General features: G+C 43.4%; 1 protein-coding gene across 1 annotated transcript in view; it reads left to right on the plus strand.

The window, feature by feature from the left end:
* TTC27 (tetratricopeptide repeat domain 27) overlaps positions 1-14,665 on the plus strand; it is a 1,631,130-nt gene that overhangs the window by 462,919 nt on the left and 1,153,546 nt on the right. Inside the window, exon 5 of the mRNA XM_085612184.1 lies at positions 8,862-8,964. Coding sequence (XP_085468310.1) covers positions 8,862-8,964 — 103 coding nt within the window. The remainder of the gene's footprint in view (positions 1-8,861; positions 8,965-14,665) is intronic.

Consider the following 14,665-nt stretch of genomic DNA (forward strand, 5'->3'; position numbering starts at 1 on the left):
CAAAATTGCCCAACCACTGCAACAAACAGCTTCAAGTATCTGGGCATGTGTATCACAAAGGACCCACCCACAGCTGGCATGGGACCTGAACCTGACCCTACTGCGTAAATACATGCACACAGATCTGCTGTTCTGAAACTCACTTTCCATTTCCATTGCTGGGCATATTTCTCTATTAAAATGATCTCTCTTCCCAGGTATTGTATGTGTTACAGATTTGCCTATTCAAGATTCCAGAGAGATTATTTTTTTTTAGGAACATACGAATGGAAGCCCCGGCTCCTCTTTAAACACAAAAACACCCAAAGTTACGTCTGACAAATGCTTAAAATCATAAGATTGGGAGTAGCAATGGCAGATGTTCAGTTATGCTGTCGATGGTAAATGATTGGTTGTTTAGACGGAGGGACGACCCAGCCAGTCGGTTGGAGATGGCAGAGTTGACAAACTCAGCCTTGCTCTGAGTGATGTATAGAGGGTATGGTGTGCTGGTCCATGCTACTGTCCACTAAAGTATTGTCCGAATGTTCGCCTAAGCCCCTGAATTGGAGTGGGAGGAGACAGCATATGACTTGCAAGACGTCTTTCTGACATGAGTCTTGGTTAAAAAAAACCAGCTACTTGTCCGAGATCACAAAATGATACCCAATTGACATTTCAAGGATGGGTAACACATGGAACAGTGATCACGTTAAGTCCTTTTCAGAAAATGTTATTGGGAGTTTGAATAACATAAATCACAATTTTTAAAATATCTTCCACTAAGACATGCCCCTTCTTTTCCTGCAAAGATGCTGGGGAACGTCCAAGGTTACCAAAACTCACCATTGGGCCTCTTTGAAGACGGAAAACATGTCTCATAGATACATTGTGCATTTGCCAGTCACAGCCCAGGCAGAATAGCTGAACTCAAAACACCCCGAGAGGCAGATGTTGACAACTGGATGATGACAAATGGTGGGAAGCCCAAATTGCTGCCTGGAGCTTGGCAGTATTGACTTAATTCTGACTCATTCAATTCAAATACATACACAGGCTATACGTTATAAGCGAAAAGCTGTAGAGGATGGACTGATGCCCGGCACCACAAAGCCTGCGATGCCAACTCATAAGGATGATTTTTTCCATGTGACCTGGGCCTATGCAGTAATTCACAAACATTGGGCCTCTGTATTATGGATTCTAGGTGAAGTAACAAAGCTCCCTGTTGTGGTGTTTTTTGTTTTGTAAAACCAATAAAAGAGTTACTAAACGTAGAAGTTTGGGAAAATTACCAGGTGTCCATAAGAAGTATATTATAAAAAATTACACTGGTAATAATATCAGCGATCTTTTAAGAAGGAGCAGAAGCACTAAAGGGGAGCGGACCAAAATCATGGCGAAGAATCCAAGCCAAGAGTCCACTCCGCGGGGAACGATCAGCGCCTGTTACCCATGCCTATAGAGGAGGAAGATGGCTACCGGGGTTTCCCTTGGACCGATTTGATGGTGATGAAGTGCACCATGGAAGAGGCTATGAGAGTCGGAGGTCCTTGACTGCCCGTCGTTTCCTTGCGGGTCCAGGGGCAGGGAGGACGCTGAAGAAGTCCTGAACATGGCTGATCTCCCTCCTCCAGATGAGACACAGCATCTGAAATGGGCCAGAAGTAAGAGAAGGGGGCTGGCATGATCAGAGCCGACCCTGTGGTTCTTGTAACTAGATAGCCAACGCCTTCCAGGCACACTGTAGGCCCCAGAATGCAGCGCTCCCTGTCTCCAAGCATATGCCAGCGTTAGCACTAACAGATACAAAATACATTATGCCCTTAGCTGGAAGAAGGTGTGTGGTGTGCTGTTCCCATGCACAGACCCAGGAGTGACTGACCTGGAAACTGCTCATCCCAGAGCGGAAGCAGAGGTGTGAAGTTACAGAAAGGGGAAAAATAAATTGGCTGAATTGTCTGGCATAGCAACATTGTCACACGGAGAGAGTGCACAATAATCCACTGCCCATGCAAGGGATCCTAAAGGCATTGACGGAAACCTACTAGAGGGGCTTAAGTCAGCCTAACCCAAAACGGCGAGTGCACAGAAGAGGGCCCTCACCAAACACACCCCGCACTTTAAAAATTCAACCATCGGAACATGGGCCAACTACGACAAAATGTTATACACGAAACAGACCCTACACTATGCACCTTATCATAAAATACCTGATAAATAAATATGCTTCACTACTGATACCACACTTACTGGCTTTGTTTGTAGAGGCTTACCACACAGACTCTCTACTTCTGACCCCCATGGCTCTGCCACCTCAGTGTCTCCAAACCTTATAAACTGTCAAATGAGTGTTCATCATATCGCCTAATTTCTATTACACCTTGGAAGATATTGGCATGACCTCCATGTCAAGAGCACTCACTCCAAGCTAGGCACTATGGACCAAAGAGCTAAGGATGGAATACCTCTGTTGCTGGCATAAGAGGTATTGCCTTTACTTCCATTCCAGGTCGAGCTACTTCTCACAACATATTTCACACACCTGTAAATGAACTGTAAAAATATTTTAGAATATATTAGCACACATTGAGCACATTTTTTGTAGTTCTGAAGTGTGATGGGAACAAATATTTTACTAAGACCAAAATAAAGCAAGACACTTTACTTAATGATTGCCAAATGGTAACCTTTACTTAAACTCGATTTCCGCCCATTGTTTATGCTCTCTATCGTTTGTCAGTCAAACTGTAATGTCTGTGCAAATTTAGTGACCCTTCCAATGGAAAGTGTGCTGTCTGTAAATGTCAGTGCACTGCCACACCATGCTTTAGTAATGTATATTTCCAAAGTTCACGCCTACTACAAACTACACCCTTAGCCACTCTCTTGCTGAATACATTTGCTGAGCGTATTCTTTGTGTGGCACTTGTGTTTTTCACAGTCCCCTTGACTTCAGTGATGTAACATTGATGGCAGCACCCCAGCTGTGAAAATTGTTCCAGCACCAGTGAAACTAGACACCTGAAACCTCAAACTTTGCCTGCATTGTCACATTTTCTTCACATTTCTGTGATGGAAGCGTCTGGAATCTACCCAGTATTTCTACACTTGTCCTGATAAAAACACTACCCAACGTGTGTGGTTGGGCCTAGTGCCCATGAATGGAGTTTATCAAATCTTTTACATTGGGAATCCTTGAGGTGTAATGTTTTGATTTGAATACAATACACATAATTATAAACAAAGGCAAACTTGTGAATATAATAATCATCTTTTATGAATATAATATTGATTACACAATATACAGTGGGTATGCTCAAAGGTTTTAAAGCTACTGCCAGCAAGGCAGAGCCAACAATTGACTCTGTTTGGTTTTAGAATGTTCAGTGTTTGATTAGCTGTCACAAAGAGATTGCTAATTAAAAACTGAGCAATGTGTAAGCTCCATGGTTGAAACTTCTTTTGCAAAGTTCAGCTAGTAGTGAACCCTGATTGCAATATAAATATTCTCATTTAGGTTTCATCAAAAGGGTACTAGTTAAACAGTGAAGCTCTGCAGAGGCTATCAAGAATGAAGCCTTTTTTTGCGAATTAAAGAAAATATTTCACAGCTCCCCGTGTGTGTGTGTGTGGGTGTGTTTGATATGAATTTATTGCACGAAATGCAGTGGCATAAAAACTCATATCTCACAGTGACACATGAAATGTAGGAAATATCTCATGATTCTCTTTGAAATGCTGATTTCATCATCCTAATGACAGTCCCCAAATCATTCTGCAGATCTCCACCAAGTGTGGGGTACTAAAAGTTGTGGTAGGAACGAAATTATGTGCCAGAAATGCAAAGTATGCAGCACACTCTGTGGCAACATTGTATGCACCCATTTTAGTTTAAACAAATTGTGAAATTTGCAAATTTTGCAGAATATTTGGCAAATTATGTAGCAAATGTGGTACATTTTTAATGATCTAATGAATGCTGCAGAATCACATAAATCCTCTGTCTCTCACCATTGTCCAATGTTTTATTAACAAATCATTAATGGGTGATAAACCTAAACATTCAATTGTATTCAGCTCCCATTTTTAGCTGCAGTTTAAAGAAAACTGCCTTTGTATGCTGTTAAGACTGGAAAGTCCCCTAGATGATGACTGATCTGGATCCCTGGTACAGATTTTTGGTCCTGAGCGATCATGGATCATGCATGTGCTCCATGACATAGGCCTGTCTTATGGATTGCGCTCTTGTTAGACTGGGAAGGGCCTAAAGAGCTGCCCTCACAGTGGTAGGAGCTACTGCTCTTACTGAGAGTTAACTAGTACAAGCAGGGTGGTAGCAGCGTACTATATTTCTTGTAATAGAGATCAGTAGAGTGAACATGCCCTTTTACTAGTGTCACTGGAGTGGGGTTACTGGCCCACTCGTGCAATATTCCGCTGCTGTATGCTTAACCAGCTCTTGGCCTACATCATGTTAGCATGTAGCACTGTGCAGCTCGTCTTTGCATGTGCATGCTGTGATATATGTGTGCCTATGAGTGGTACAATATGTGGAGGCCTGTGGCTTCCATATTGGAAACTCAGGGCCTTAGGAAGACAAATGGAAGTGGAGGAGCCCCCACAGACAGGTTTGTGGATTGTCACATTCCTGAGAGCTGGATAATGGAACAAGCATTTGCAATGCAATAGGTCTCGCATTTGCGAAATTTTAAGCTATTGGCATTGTAAATGACAATGCCTTTTATTTATCTCTTTTTAAAATCAACACATAGATAAAAGCTTTGTCATTTGCAATGCCAGTAGCTGAAAGTTTCGCAAATGCAAGACCAACTGCATTGCAAATGCTTGTTGTATATTAGGTGGAAAATTGATACTTTCCATGACCGCGGGATTATGGCTGTGAGAAGAGCGTGATTGAAGAGAGGCGTGAAAACCCCTGCCCAAAAAGTTTGGGTGGACTTAAAAACAGCTGGAGGGATCCCGTTGGGTCCTGGTACCCCACTGTTTCTCATTTGCTTGATGGTGGCGATAACTGAGGGCTCTGAGATGTAGGAGTGCCCTGATTCTTGCCCATGTCATTAAGGAGATGGGAAGCCCTACAGTGTCAGGTGCCAAGTGAAAAACTTACATAGGCAAGCCCCTGTTTCTGGCTCTAATGTGCCAAAACATGCACATTCAAGACTTCTTAAGTGTTGTTTACATGTGATGCATGCATACATGGTGTTTAACACTCTAAATCAAGCCTTATTGGCTTTGCCAATGCTGGGGGGGAAAACGTAGCAGAAAAAAGATTGCTTTGTGTCTAGAATGCTTACAAGTAATACATTATTGAGTTTGACAAACCGTGTGATAACTAAGTGTACTCTTTAGATGTAAATAGTCCATCATGCGTTCAAATGGAAGCAGTTCCTAGAAAGTGGAGTGATATAACAAAAAGCCAATTGCATGAAAAGAGACTAATACTCCGCGAATGGGGCTGAAACCCACTATGTATGTGTTGAAGAACTGGTTACACTACGTCTTGCAGACAACTATGCTATCAAGCCAGACCTAAAAGGGCAGTACTTGTGGACTTTGGAGGCCATATGGGTGACCCCAGTAAATTTGAACTCAGTCCGCAGCTAGGAGTTATCTTGAAGTCAGCCTTTTGTATCATCCCACAAATAGCTTAGTCAGGAATGTGCTAAATGACCTTATGTTACTGCAGGTGCACCACCAGATGCAGCTTGCAACAGCCCTTTTAATGCATCACCTGTTGCAGTTGGGTTTAAGGGGGAGACACTTGGCCATTTTATCTCCTGCCCTGGGAGTCCCTGAGCCCACCAGGAATGGACTGCAGGGGCCAAGTCGAAGTAACCTTTCAACCAGGCTTTGAAGTTTCCCTCATAACCCATCAGCAGTTGTTATACTGGGAAAAGAAGACTTTTTTTCACTTTTTAAACCTCCTAATATAATGTCCGCCTGCAGACTAGGAAAAAGTCTGATGCCATGCACGTTTGGGAGCGCTGCTTATAAGCACATTAAAGCAAACACCAGCAAATCGCTCTTGTAAGTTGCCCTAAACAATAGCCTAATACTGTAAGAGCATTTGTTTTCTGTATCGCGCAGGGTTGTAAAATAATGTTTTCGCATAGATATAGTAATATGTTGCTTCTGTTTATTTTTGTGTGTGCATTGGGAAAATGTTGATTAACTAACGATACAGAGATATATGTGCACGTTTGGGAGTGCTGCTTATAAGCACGTAAAAGCAAACACCAGCAAAATCGCTCTTGTAAGTTGCCCTAAACAATAGTCTAATACTGTAAGAGCAAAAGTAGCATGAATATGTAAGTTAAAATGCAAAAAAATGTATTGTTGTGATCGCGGAAGCAAAAGCGTCACTTATATAAAAGGCACCTTTTTAAAGTAAAACAATCCACCAAAATGCGAAGAAGTGGAACTGCTATGAAAATCGAAGCCGACATATAACACCTAGTAAATGCAAACGAATGCAAAGGACGCCGAGAATGCCTCATGAAAAGCCAGAGCAAGGCGAGTAAAATATGCAGTCAGGGTGGGCGGGGCTTAATGGAGACAGGGCGGACAATAACCCCGCTTCCAGAGAAGCCGGACAGAAAAGCAACGACAATAGATCTCGCCAAGGCGAAGCAGCGCATGCGCTGCATCGCAGGTGAGACCTAAAAAGGGAATGCCAGGCTCTCCCATGCACTTCAAAGGGACTCTTTGTTTCTGGAATGGTCACTGATCAATGGGCACTGGGTACAGCTCAGCTAGAGGATGGGGCTGATAAAGAAAACACTGCCGAGATGGGGAGTAATTGAGAAGAGGGCTGGGACTTTTCTAACCTTTTTTCGGTATATATCATTGAAGCTGACATTCAGGTGTGTTCCTCAAGGCACTCCCTTGGTTGTTGTGTGGGGCTGTCAAGGTTGGAGTTGCTCCCGCTGTCACAGTGCTTCTTGGATAAAAGGCAGAACAGAGGAGTGGGCACTTCAAAGGAAGAAACCCCAGCTCACAAAGTTTAAAGAGAAAAATTATTAAATCACATTTTTGGGGGGAAATGGATTATGAAAAGGAGAGCTTGAGTCTCCCAAATAATCAACCTTCAGGCAGTCATCTGTGGCTGTACATCGAGGTGGAGAAGCTCAGCAATACTTCTACCTTTTGTGGCCAGGACTGGGAAACAAGGTCTTCTAGTCTCACTGCTAGGTGAGGAAACATTATTTAGGGAAATCAAGACCATTTGCCTTGGAGCTTGGTGCACCAGTATCTACCTGCCTGCTGAGATTAGAGGACTCTGTGAGGAGAAGTAGAGTCCCTGGAGGGCGTAAGGTCAAGTGGAACATCCTGTTGAGTTGGACCCCTGAAGTGGAATGTTAGCTTGAGTTCCTGAGGGACTTCTGCAGCAGTCCGGCCATCTGCCCCTGTGCTGCCCAAGTCAGCAACCCTATATGCCATAGGTGGCCGCCATGAAGTGTTGCAGCGCCAGTTAGAACTTTTGCCTGTGTGCTACTCAGCTCGGCAACTCTGTATGCCAGAGAGGACCACTGTGGTGAGGAAGGGCCTTTGCCCTGGTGCACCGCTGCGAAGAGTGAGAGCCATGGGTCCTGACCCGTGCACCCAGAGCATCAACTTGAGCATCGGAGATCCAGTAACTGCCCAGCATATGCCATTGAGATCAGAGGAACTTACCACATCGCCAGAGGAGCATCATCGATGTCCAGCGACTGTGCCCGCAGCAACAAGACTACAGCCCTTTGCTGGCACCCACTCCAGTCTGCTGCAACGCCGGACTGATGAATGCTCCCCTGGCATTCCATATCGCACCCACAATGGGACCTGGTAAGACTGCTCGCTGAACCGCAGAGCCCTGGGAGAACCGGTTCTGAGAAATAGCAATAATATGCTGGGACACTTTGTAGAACTTCTAAGACTCATGCTCACTAGGGGGGGCCTAACCTGAATGTTGGCTCTCATAAATAGGGAATAACCACCACCACTAGATCGGGCAGTGGGATTTAGGACTTTGACCGGACAGCTCTAGTGTGCCAGCCTTACGAAGACTGCGAATATTATTTGTGCATGCTATATTTCACTTTGTGTTTGTATACAATTACTACTTTTGTTATAAAAGTGAGTAATTGGCTGGGCATTCATTTATTGCGGTTTCTGGTTGTATTTTGATTCTGTGCCTGTGTACACTTTGCACCTACCTCCCCTCAACCCCCTGAGAAGAGTTGGACTATTCGACCCACGCTACCACTGAGAGTGAAGTTCTAACATTTGGCCCAGTTGCTCAGGACCCATAGTAGACCAGTACCCTGGACATCAGGAGTAAAAGGCTTCAACCCCCACGGTTGGGCCTAGTAACTCCTGCTTGCACCGTGCCATCTCAAAGGCGTTTTGATGTACATTCACACTCAACTGGTAGCATGTGATATGGTCAAGTATTGCCATCAGGCTTCTGGCGACCTTTACAAACCACTCTGCCTTCGGCCTTGTGGTTTATGCAGTCACCAGAATCCTTAGAGATGGCATATTCGACCATTTTACAAGTTACCCGTTATGCATCCTTTACACGTTATTGTAACAATGCATTGATGGCTGTACTGTGGCTTTGCAGTATGTAAACGTGAAATGTGAACACCAAAAATACGCAGTACTTCATTTTGAACCTATGAAATTGCCTTGCAAGCTATTTGACGCGGTTGTTTTAAAATGTATTGGTGCGTGTTTGCTTTTTCCAGTTTGCCTTTGCGTGACAGCCTCTTGACTTTAATCTGGCGGCCGCATTAGCCTGGTTGCCCTGTGTGGGGCATCTTTCACGGGCGCTTATCTGTTGTTTTAAATTGCACTCTTCTCGCCCCCTCCTCTAGACGCTGCCCTGGTGGACTTTGAGATGTGTGAGCGTGCACCAGCAGCTGCTGGACGAGCGATCGCCCGAGCTTTTTGCTGTCGCCCAGACCTGTATAGATGAAGGTACGTCCCATTTATCTTGTGCGCTCCTCAGTACATTACCACTGTGTTGTCATAGAAGACATTTTGTGCTTCCTGCAGGCTTGTTGGCAGGTGTGCTTTTTTTGTCTTATTGCAGTACAGTGCCGTTCAGGAGATGGAAAGCCTGCTGGGGCTCGAAAGGCACCTTTCAAATTAACTTTGAAAAAAGAATCCTCTTTTGTAGTTAGCAATTCTGCCTCTTGATGCCCTTTACTCGATTTCATCCTCTCCACTCCTCCAGCCCAAAACGTCTCAGTATCTGCTCTCTTCATTTATCAGCCACTGCACTGAACGACTCAATGAATTAATTTAATATCGCACACGAATCACTCCCTCTGGGGTATCTCGGTGCACAGTTGGTACAAAGCAGGTTAAAACTGAATCTAAAACAGAACAGTTTTTACTGCTTTTCTAAATTTATCAGAACCTGGCCAGGTTCTGACAGAGAATGGCAGTTTGTTCCAGAGGGTGGAGGCCAAATAGGAAAAAGATCTTCCAACACATCTAGATCGTCCAATACGAGAGACTGACTAATTCCTTTTCACTGGAACGCAAATTACTAGCAGGGTGATATTGCTTGAGCCTCTGACAGAGATACTCAGGACCGTTGCCCAGCGGGCTTTGTCGGTTAAGCAGCACATTTTGAATATTGTCAAATGGAGTTAGATCTATATGTTCCCCTCGCTTTCCTTTGCTGCCTTCCGTACTCCTATTACCATGTCTCAGTCCTTGCAGTGTAATTGTTTGAGAACTCTTGGATGGATATATTTTCACATATATATTAAATCCAAGCCAGAAACGATTATTCACCGTTGGTTAGAGCAAACGACCACAGTTTGCTTGGCCTTGATTTAAATGTTTATATGGGGCTACTTCAGGATTTGATGTTAAGGCTGTCTCATCTGAGTGCACCAAGGATATCCATGCATTTGTTTGTCATTTAGAAGGAGCCACATCTAAACCAAGCCTAAAATTTAGATTCGGGACGGAAGAAAATGCAGTATAGGAGAAAACCTTCACTGTCCAAAGAGTTAAACCATATGTAGGACGTTATGACCACCAAGCGTCTATACTGAGTCGCCGTGCCCCTTTCACATATGGTGCTCGTTAATCCAAGATGGTCTGGATGGAATGTGCTGGATGAAAATGAAGCGCTGACGTGAGAGTTTTTAATAGAGACAAAGTACTATTTGCACGATTTAATTAACTGACTTATTTTTGTTATGAAGGATAGATAGTCCTCACGCCAGACACCTAAATATTAAACATTAGTGAAAATTCATTGTTTTATACAGTGCTTCTTAGCGCACTTCTGCTGTTTCCAAGTGCACCAAATAGCAGGTGTTAATATTGGCCAATTTAGTGGCACTCAATTTACCAACCATCAGGAGGATGGACATGTGAGATGTCCTTGATAGGATTCCAACTAATGACCCGCCGATAACTGCTTTTTTTTTTCCAGAAGTGAACATTAGTTATCTCTTTGAACTAGCCCTTCAATCCTAAATGGTAGTTTCCCTTGTAAAATCCCTTTATTAAAAGATTTAATTTTCTTATTTTCTGTTTACTATAATTTTACCCCCACTCCCCAATGAAATCTGTTTACACACACACAAAGAAACTTGAGAAATGTTATTGCTTTGAACTAAAGAGTTCATTTTCTAAAGATTCTTCATTACAAATCTATCGCCGTTGCCTTGCCCCATGGCTTTTCTAAGATGAGAAATCTGGCATTTTTTAACATCCATTGTCAATGTCTTGTATCTACCAATTGCGATAATTTAAACAATATCTGTTTCATCCTCCTGGATGTCACGCTCATTATAAATCTTAATGAAAGACTACAAAATCATGCAGCCGAATGTCTCATTCTGAAGAAACATGACTTCGCTAAAGCATCTCTTAAAGTGCTGCACTAGCTCCAGTCCATAACATTTGTAAGAGTAAACCGCCCAGGTGTATTTAAATAGTCCCCGAAGACATCCCCACCTGAAATTGACCCTCCTGCACTTCACCTAACATCCGGCGTGTAGATGGAAGAAGTACAAGAGCAGATGACTGGGAGTCTGTGGTTCTTAATTCTGGAATTATTTAAATCCACCATCAGAATGAACCTGATCACTTTCATTTCAGAAATCGCTTTAAAACAGAACTCTTCATGATGTCTAAGAGCTCGAGACGAGGCTAATGCAGTGAACAACACTGACTCACAGATTTTGTGGCATGAGGAATACTTGATAGGGTTCAGACCCTTATGACTCTTTTTCTCCCCAAAATTTGAGCTTGATATCAGATCTGGTAAGCACTGAGAGATGATGTGTATATTATTTAAAGGCCTAAATATATGTACGGTTTCATCTGCCTATCAGTAAATGGCTTCACTGTTGTAACACACATTTTATTGTGCTGCCATACAAACGGTTTCATGTTTTGGGAATGGGGCAGAATTCAGTTTTTTCAAAGTGTTTTTCAATATCAAAAATTGAGCACAAGTGTTTGTTGTAACCATATTCCTCCACTCATTATTAGTTCAGATTCTAAATAACTATAAATGTATCTGCAGTCTCCGCAAATGCCTCCATAAGGACCTAGTACTCTCAGTACTCGTTAATGTTCGATAGGTTACCTCAACATTTGGAAGATGGTCTCCTGTAGAGTTTTGAAATGAGATTGCTGAAGTGATCAATTTGATTTTGCCCTGCTGGTCAGTATTCACACCCATTAACCAGAACATATCTTCAGTTTTTCATTGTCTTCTATTTGTTTTCTATTTCTGTCCGTAAGTCATTATTCTTGACGCCACACTTTCAAATTCGTGAATTTTTTGGGGAAAAAAAACTAGGTTAAACCAAAGGCACATGAAATGTATATATAGGTGTTAACTCACATTGTCCTTAACGGTACTTTTCAAGTTGATTTTGTTTATCCACATTTGAGCACTAACATATGTACAAAATGGCTACTGTAAAACAATTTCACATAGCATTGAATAAAAAGTGATTTCCGAATGTACAGTGGACAGAGCTCACTAAAATACACTTGAAGCCCTAACTACTAACATGACAAAACATAATTCCACTTGGGCAATAGTGGTTTTGTGTCGGATATTCTTGAATCAAAAACCTTAGTACTAGTCCTGCATTTCTACGGTTGACAGCTCTTCTAAAGAATTTATATGCATTTTTCATGTAGACCACCCAAAATCCTTAAACACTGTTGCAGTGTTCCCTGAAATTCCTGGGCTTGCATTGGGCGGATTTCCTAAGCCCTCAAGAAAACTGCGAACTTTTTGGTGAAAAGGAAAACAGCCGAGTGTCTTCCAACTCTCTGGCTGAGTTGTGTGTGAGGGTGTTAGAAGTCAGACAGGCTCTTGTTTTTGTTACAATGAACGATAAACAGTACTTTAGTTCAGAAGTTCATTAACTTGTGGTTCTTCTGATTCGGAGTCATGCCAGGCCGTTTTTTAGCTGCAGAGCTGCTCCACAGCTACAGTAAAAGCAAGCTGGCCTAGAGAGTGGAAAGACACTCCTGTTGCTCATTAATGAGCAACAGAAAATATGCGGATTTTTGAGCACATATACTTTAAACTTTAAGTTCTGATTAATATTGAACAGGCCTGTTCTTCAGAACCTAAATTGTTATGCGCTCCACACCACACAATTCTATTCCCTTACACTCCGCGCATCTCATCTCCACATAGTTCGACTCCACTCCATGGCACCCAATTCCACGCCACTCAACATCACACAATTCCATTTCATACCTCGCAATTGCACTCCAATCCACACAATTCCACTGCACCCCACACAATTTGATGTCACACAATTCTATGTCACTTAATTCCACCGCACACAGTTCCACTCCACTCAGTTTCACTCCACACAATTCAACTCCACTCCACTCAATGTCACTCTGCTCCACTTCATGCCACACAATGCCACCCAACTCTACGTCAGACAATGTCACTTCCCTCAGTTGCACGCCACTCCTCGCTACACAATGCCACTCCACACCACACAAAGATTCTCCACTCCATGCCTCTTCACTCCAAACGACACAGTGCCCTTCCACTCCATGGCGCACAATGCCACTTTGCTCCACATAATGCCAGGTCACACAATTGAACGCCACACCTTTCTCTTTCACTCCCACACCACAACCTTCTACTCCACATAGTTTCATTCATGCCACTCAATTACATGTCAGCAGAATTCCACTCATTTACACACAATTCCACTTCACTCCAGACAATTCCCCTCCACAGCACAACACATGATGTCACTCCACACCATGCCACTACCCTCCACACCAAACAATTCCACTCCATACTACACAATTCTACTCCATACTACACATTTCCTTTACAAGCAACCTAATTCCAATCCCCACCACACAATTCCACTCCACCCAATCCCAGCCACACAAATCCACACGTGCCTCACAATTCCATGCCATATAATTCCACTCCATGCTACACAATTCCACTCTACAGCACAACATTCCACTCTACAGCACAAAATTCCACACCACACAATTCCATGCTGCACAGTTCCACTCCACTCAGTGCCTCTCCGCTACACTCCACTCAGCTTTACACAATGCCACTCCATACCACAGAACCCCATTCCACACCACACAGTGCCACTCTACTTCACCCAATGATATTCCACTCACCAATGCAAAATTCCACTCCACACCACACAATTGTAATCCTTGCCACAGTTCCACACCACCCAACCCTATTCTACTCATTCAACAATTTTTCACTCTGCGCCACACAACTCCACTCCATGGCACGCAATTCCACTCCATGCCACACAATTCCACTCCAGTCTATGCTGTACAATTCCACTCCAATGCTGTACAATTCCACTCCATTTCTTACCACACAATTCCACTCCAGTCTATTCTACTCATTCCACAAATTTCCACTCCATACAATTCAGTTCCATGCCACACAATTCCACTCAATGCCACACAATTCCACTCCATACCACACAATTCTGCTCCAGTGCTCGCCACTCAATTTTACTCAACTCCATCCGACACAATTCCACCCCACACAATTCCACTCGACACTGCACAATTCCTCTTCACATCACTCCATGCTGCACAATTTCTCCCCATGCCACACAATTCCACTTCACACCATCGAACTCCACTCCACACAATTCCAGGCCACTCTGCTCCACACAGTTCCACTTCACTGCACAATATTCTTCTCCATGGCACACAATGCTACTCCTCACAATTCCACTTCACACCATTGAATTCCACTCCACACAATTCTACTCCACTCCACACAGTTCCACTTCATGGCACACTACTCCACTCCACAGCACACTATTACACTGGAGTGGAGTGAATAGATGGTATGCTATTCCACTCCACACAATTCTACTCTATTCCACTCCACGCCACACAATTCCACTCAGCCTTGCTGCACTCGATGCCACACAGTTCTATGCCACTCCACATCACGCAATTCCACTCCATGCCACACAATTCAATTCCACTTCACTCATCTCAAATTCCACTCCGCACAATTCAACTCCAATCCACTCCACACAGTCACTCTACTCCACTTCACGCCATGCAATGTCACTTAACACCACACCGACACTCCATGCCACACAGTGCCATTCCACACTACATAATGCCATTCCACTCCATGTCACACAAG

This window comes from Triturus cristatus, chromosome 6, assembly GCF_964204655.1.
Source record: "Triturus cristatus chromosome 6, aTriCri1.1, whole genome shotgun sequence".
Lineage (NCBI taxonomy): Eukaryota > Metazoa > Chordata > Amphibia > Caudata > Salamandridae > Triturus > Triturus cristatus.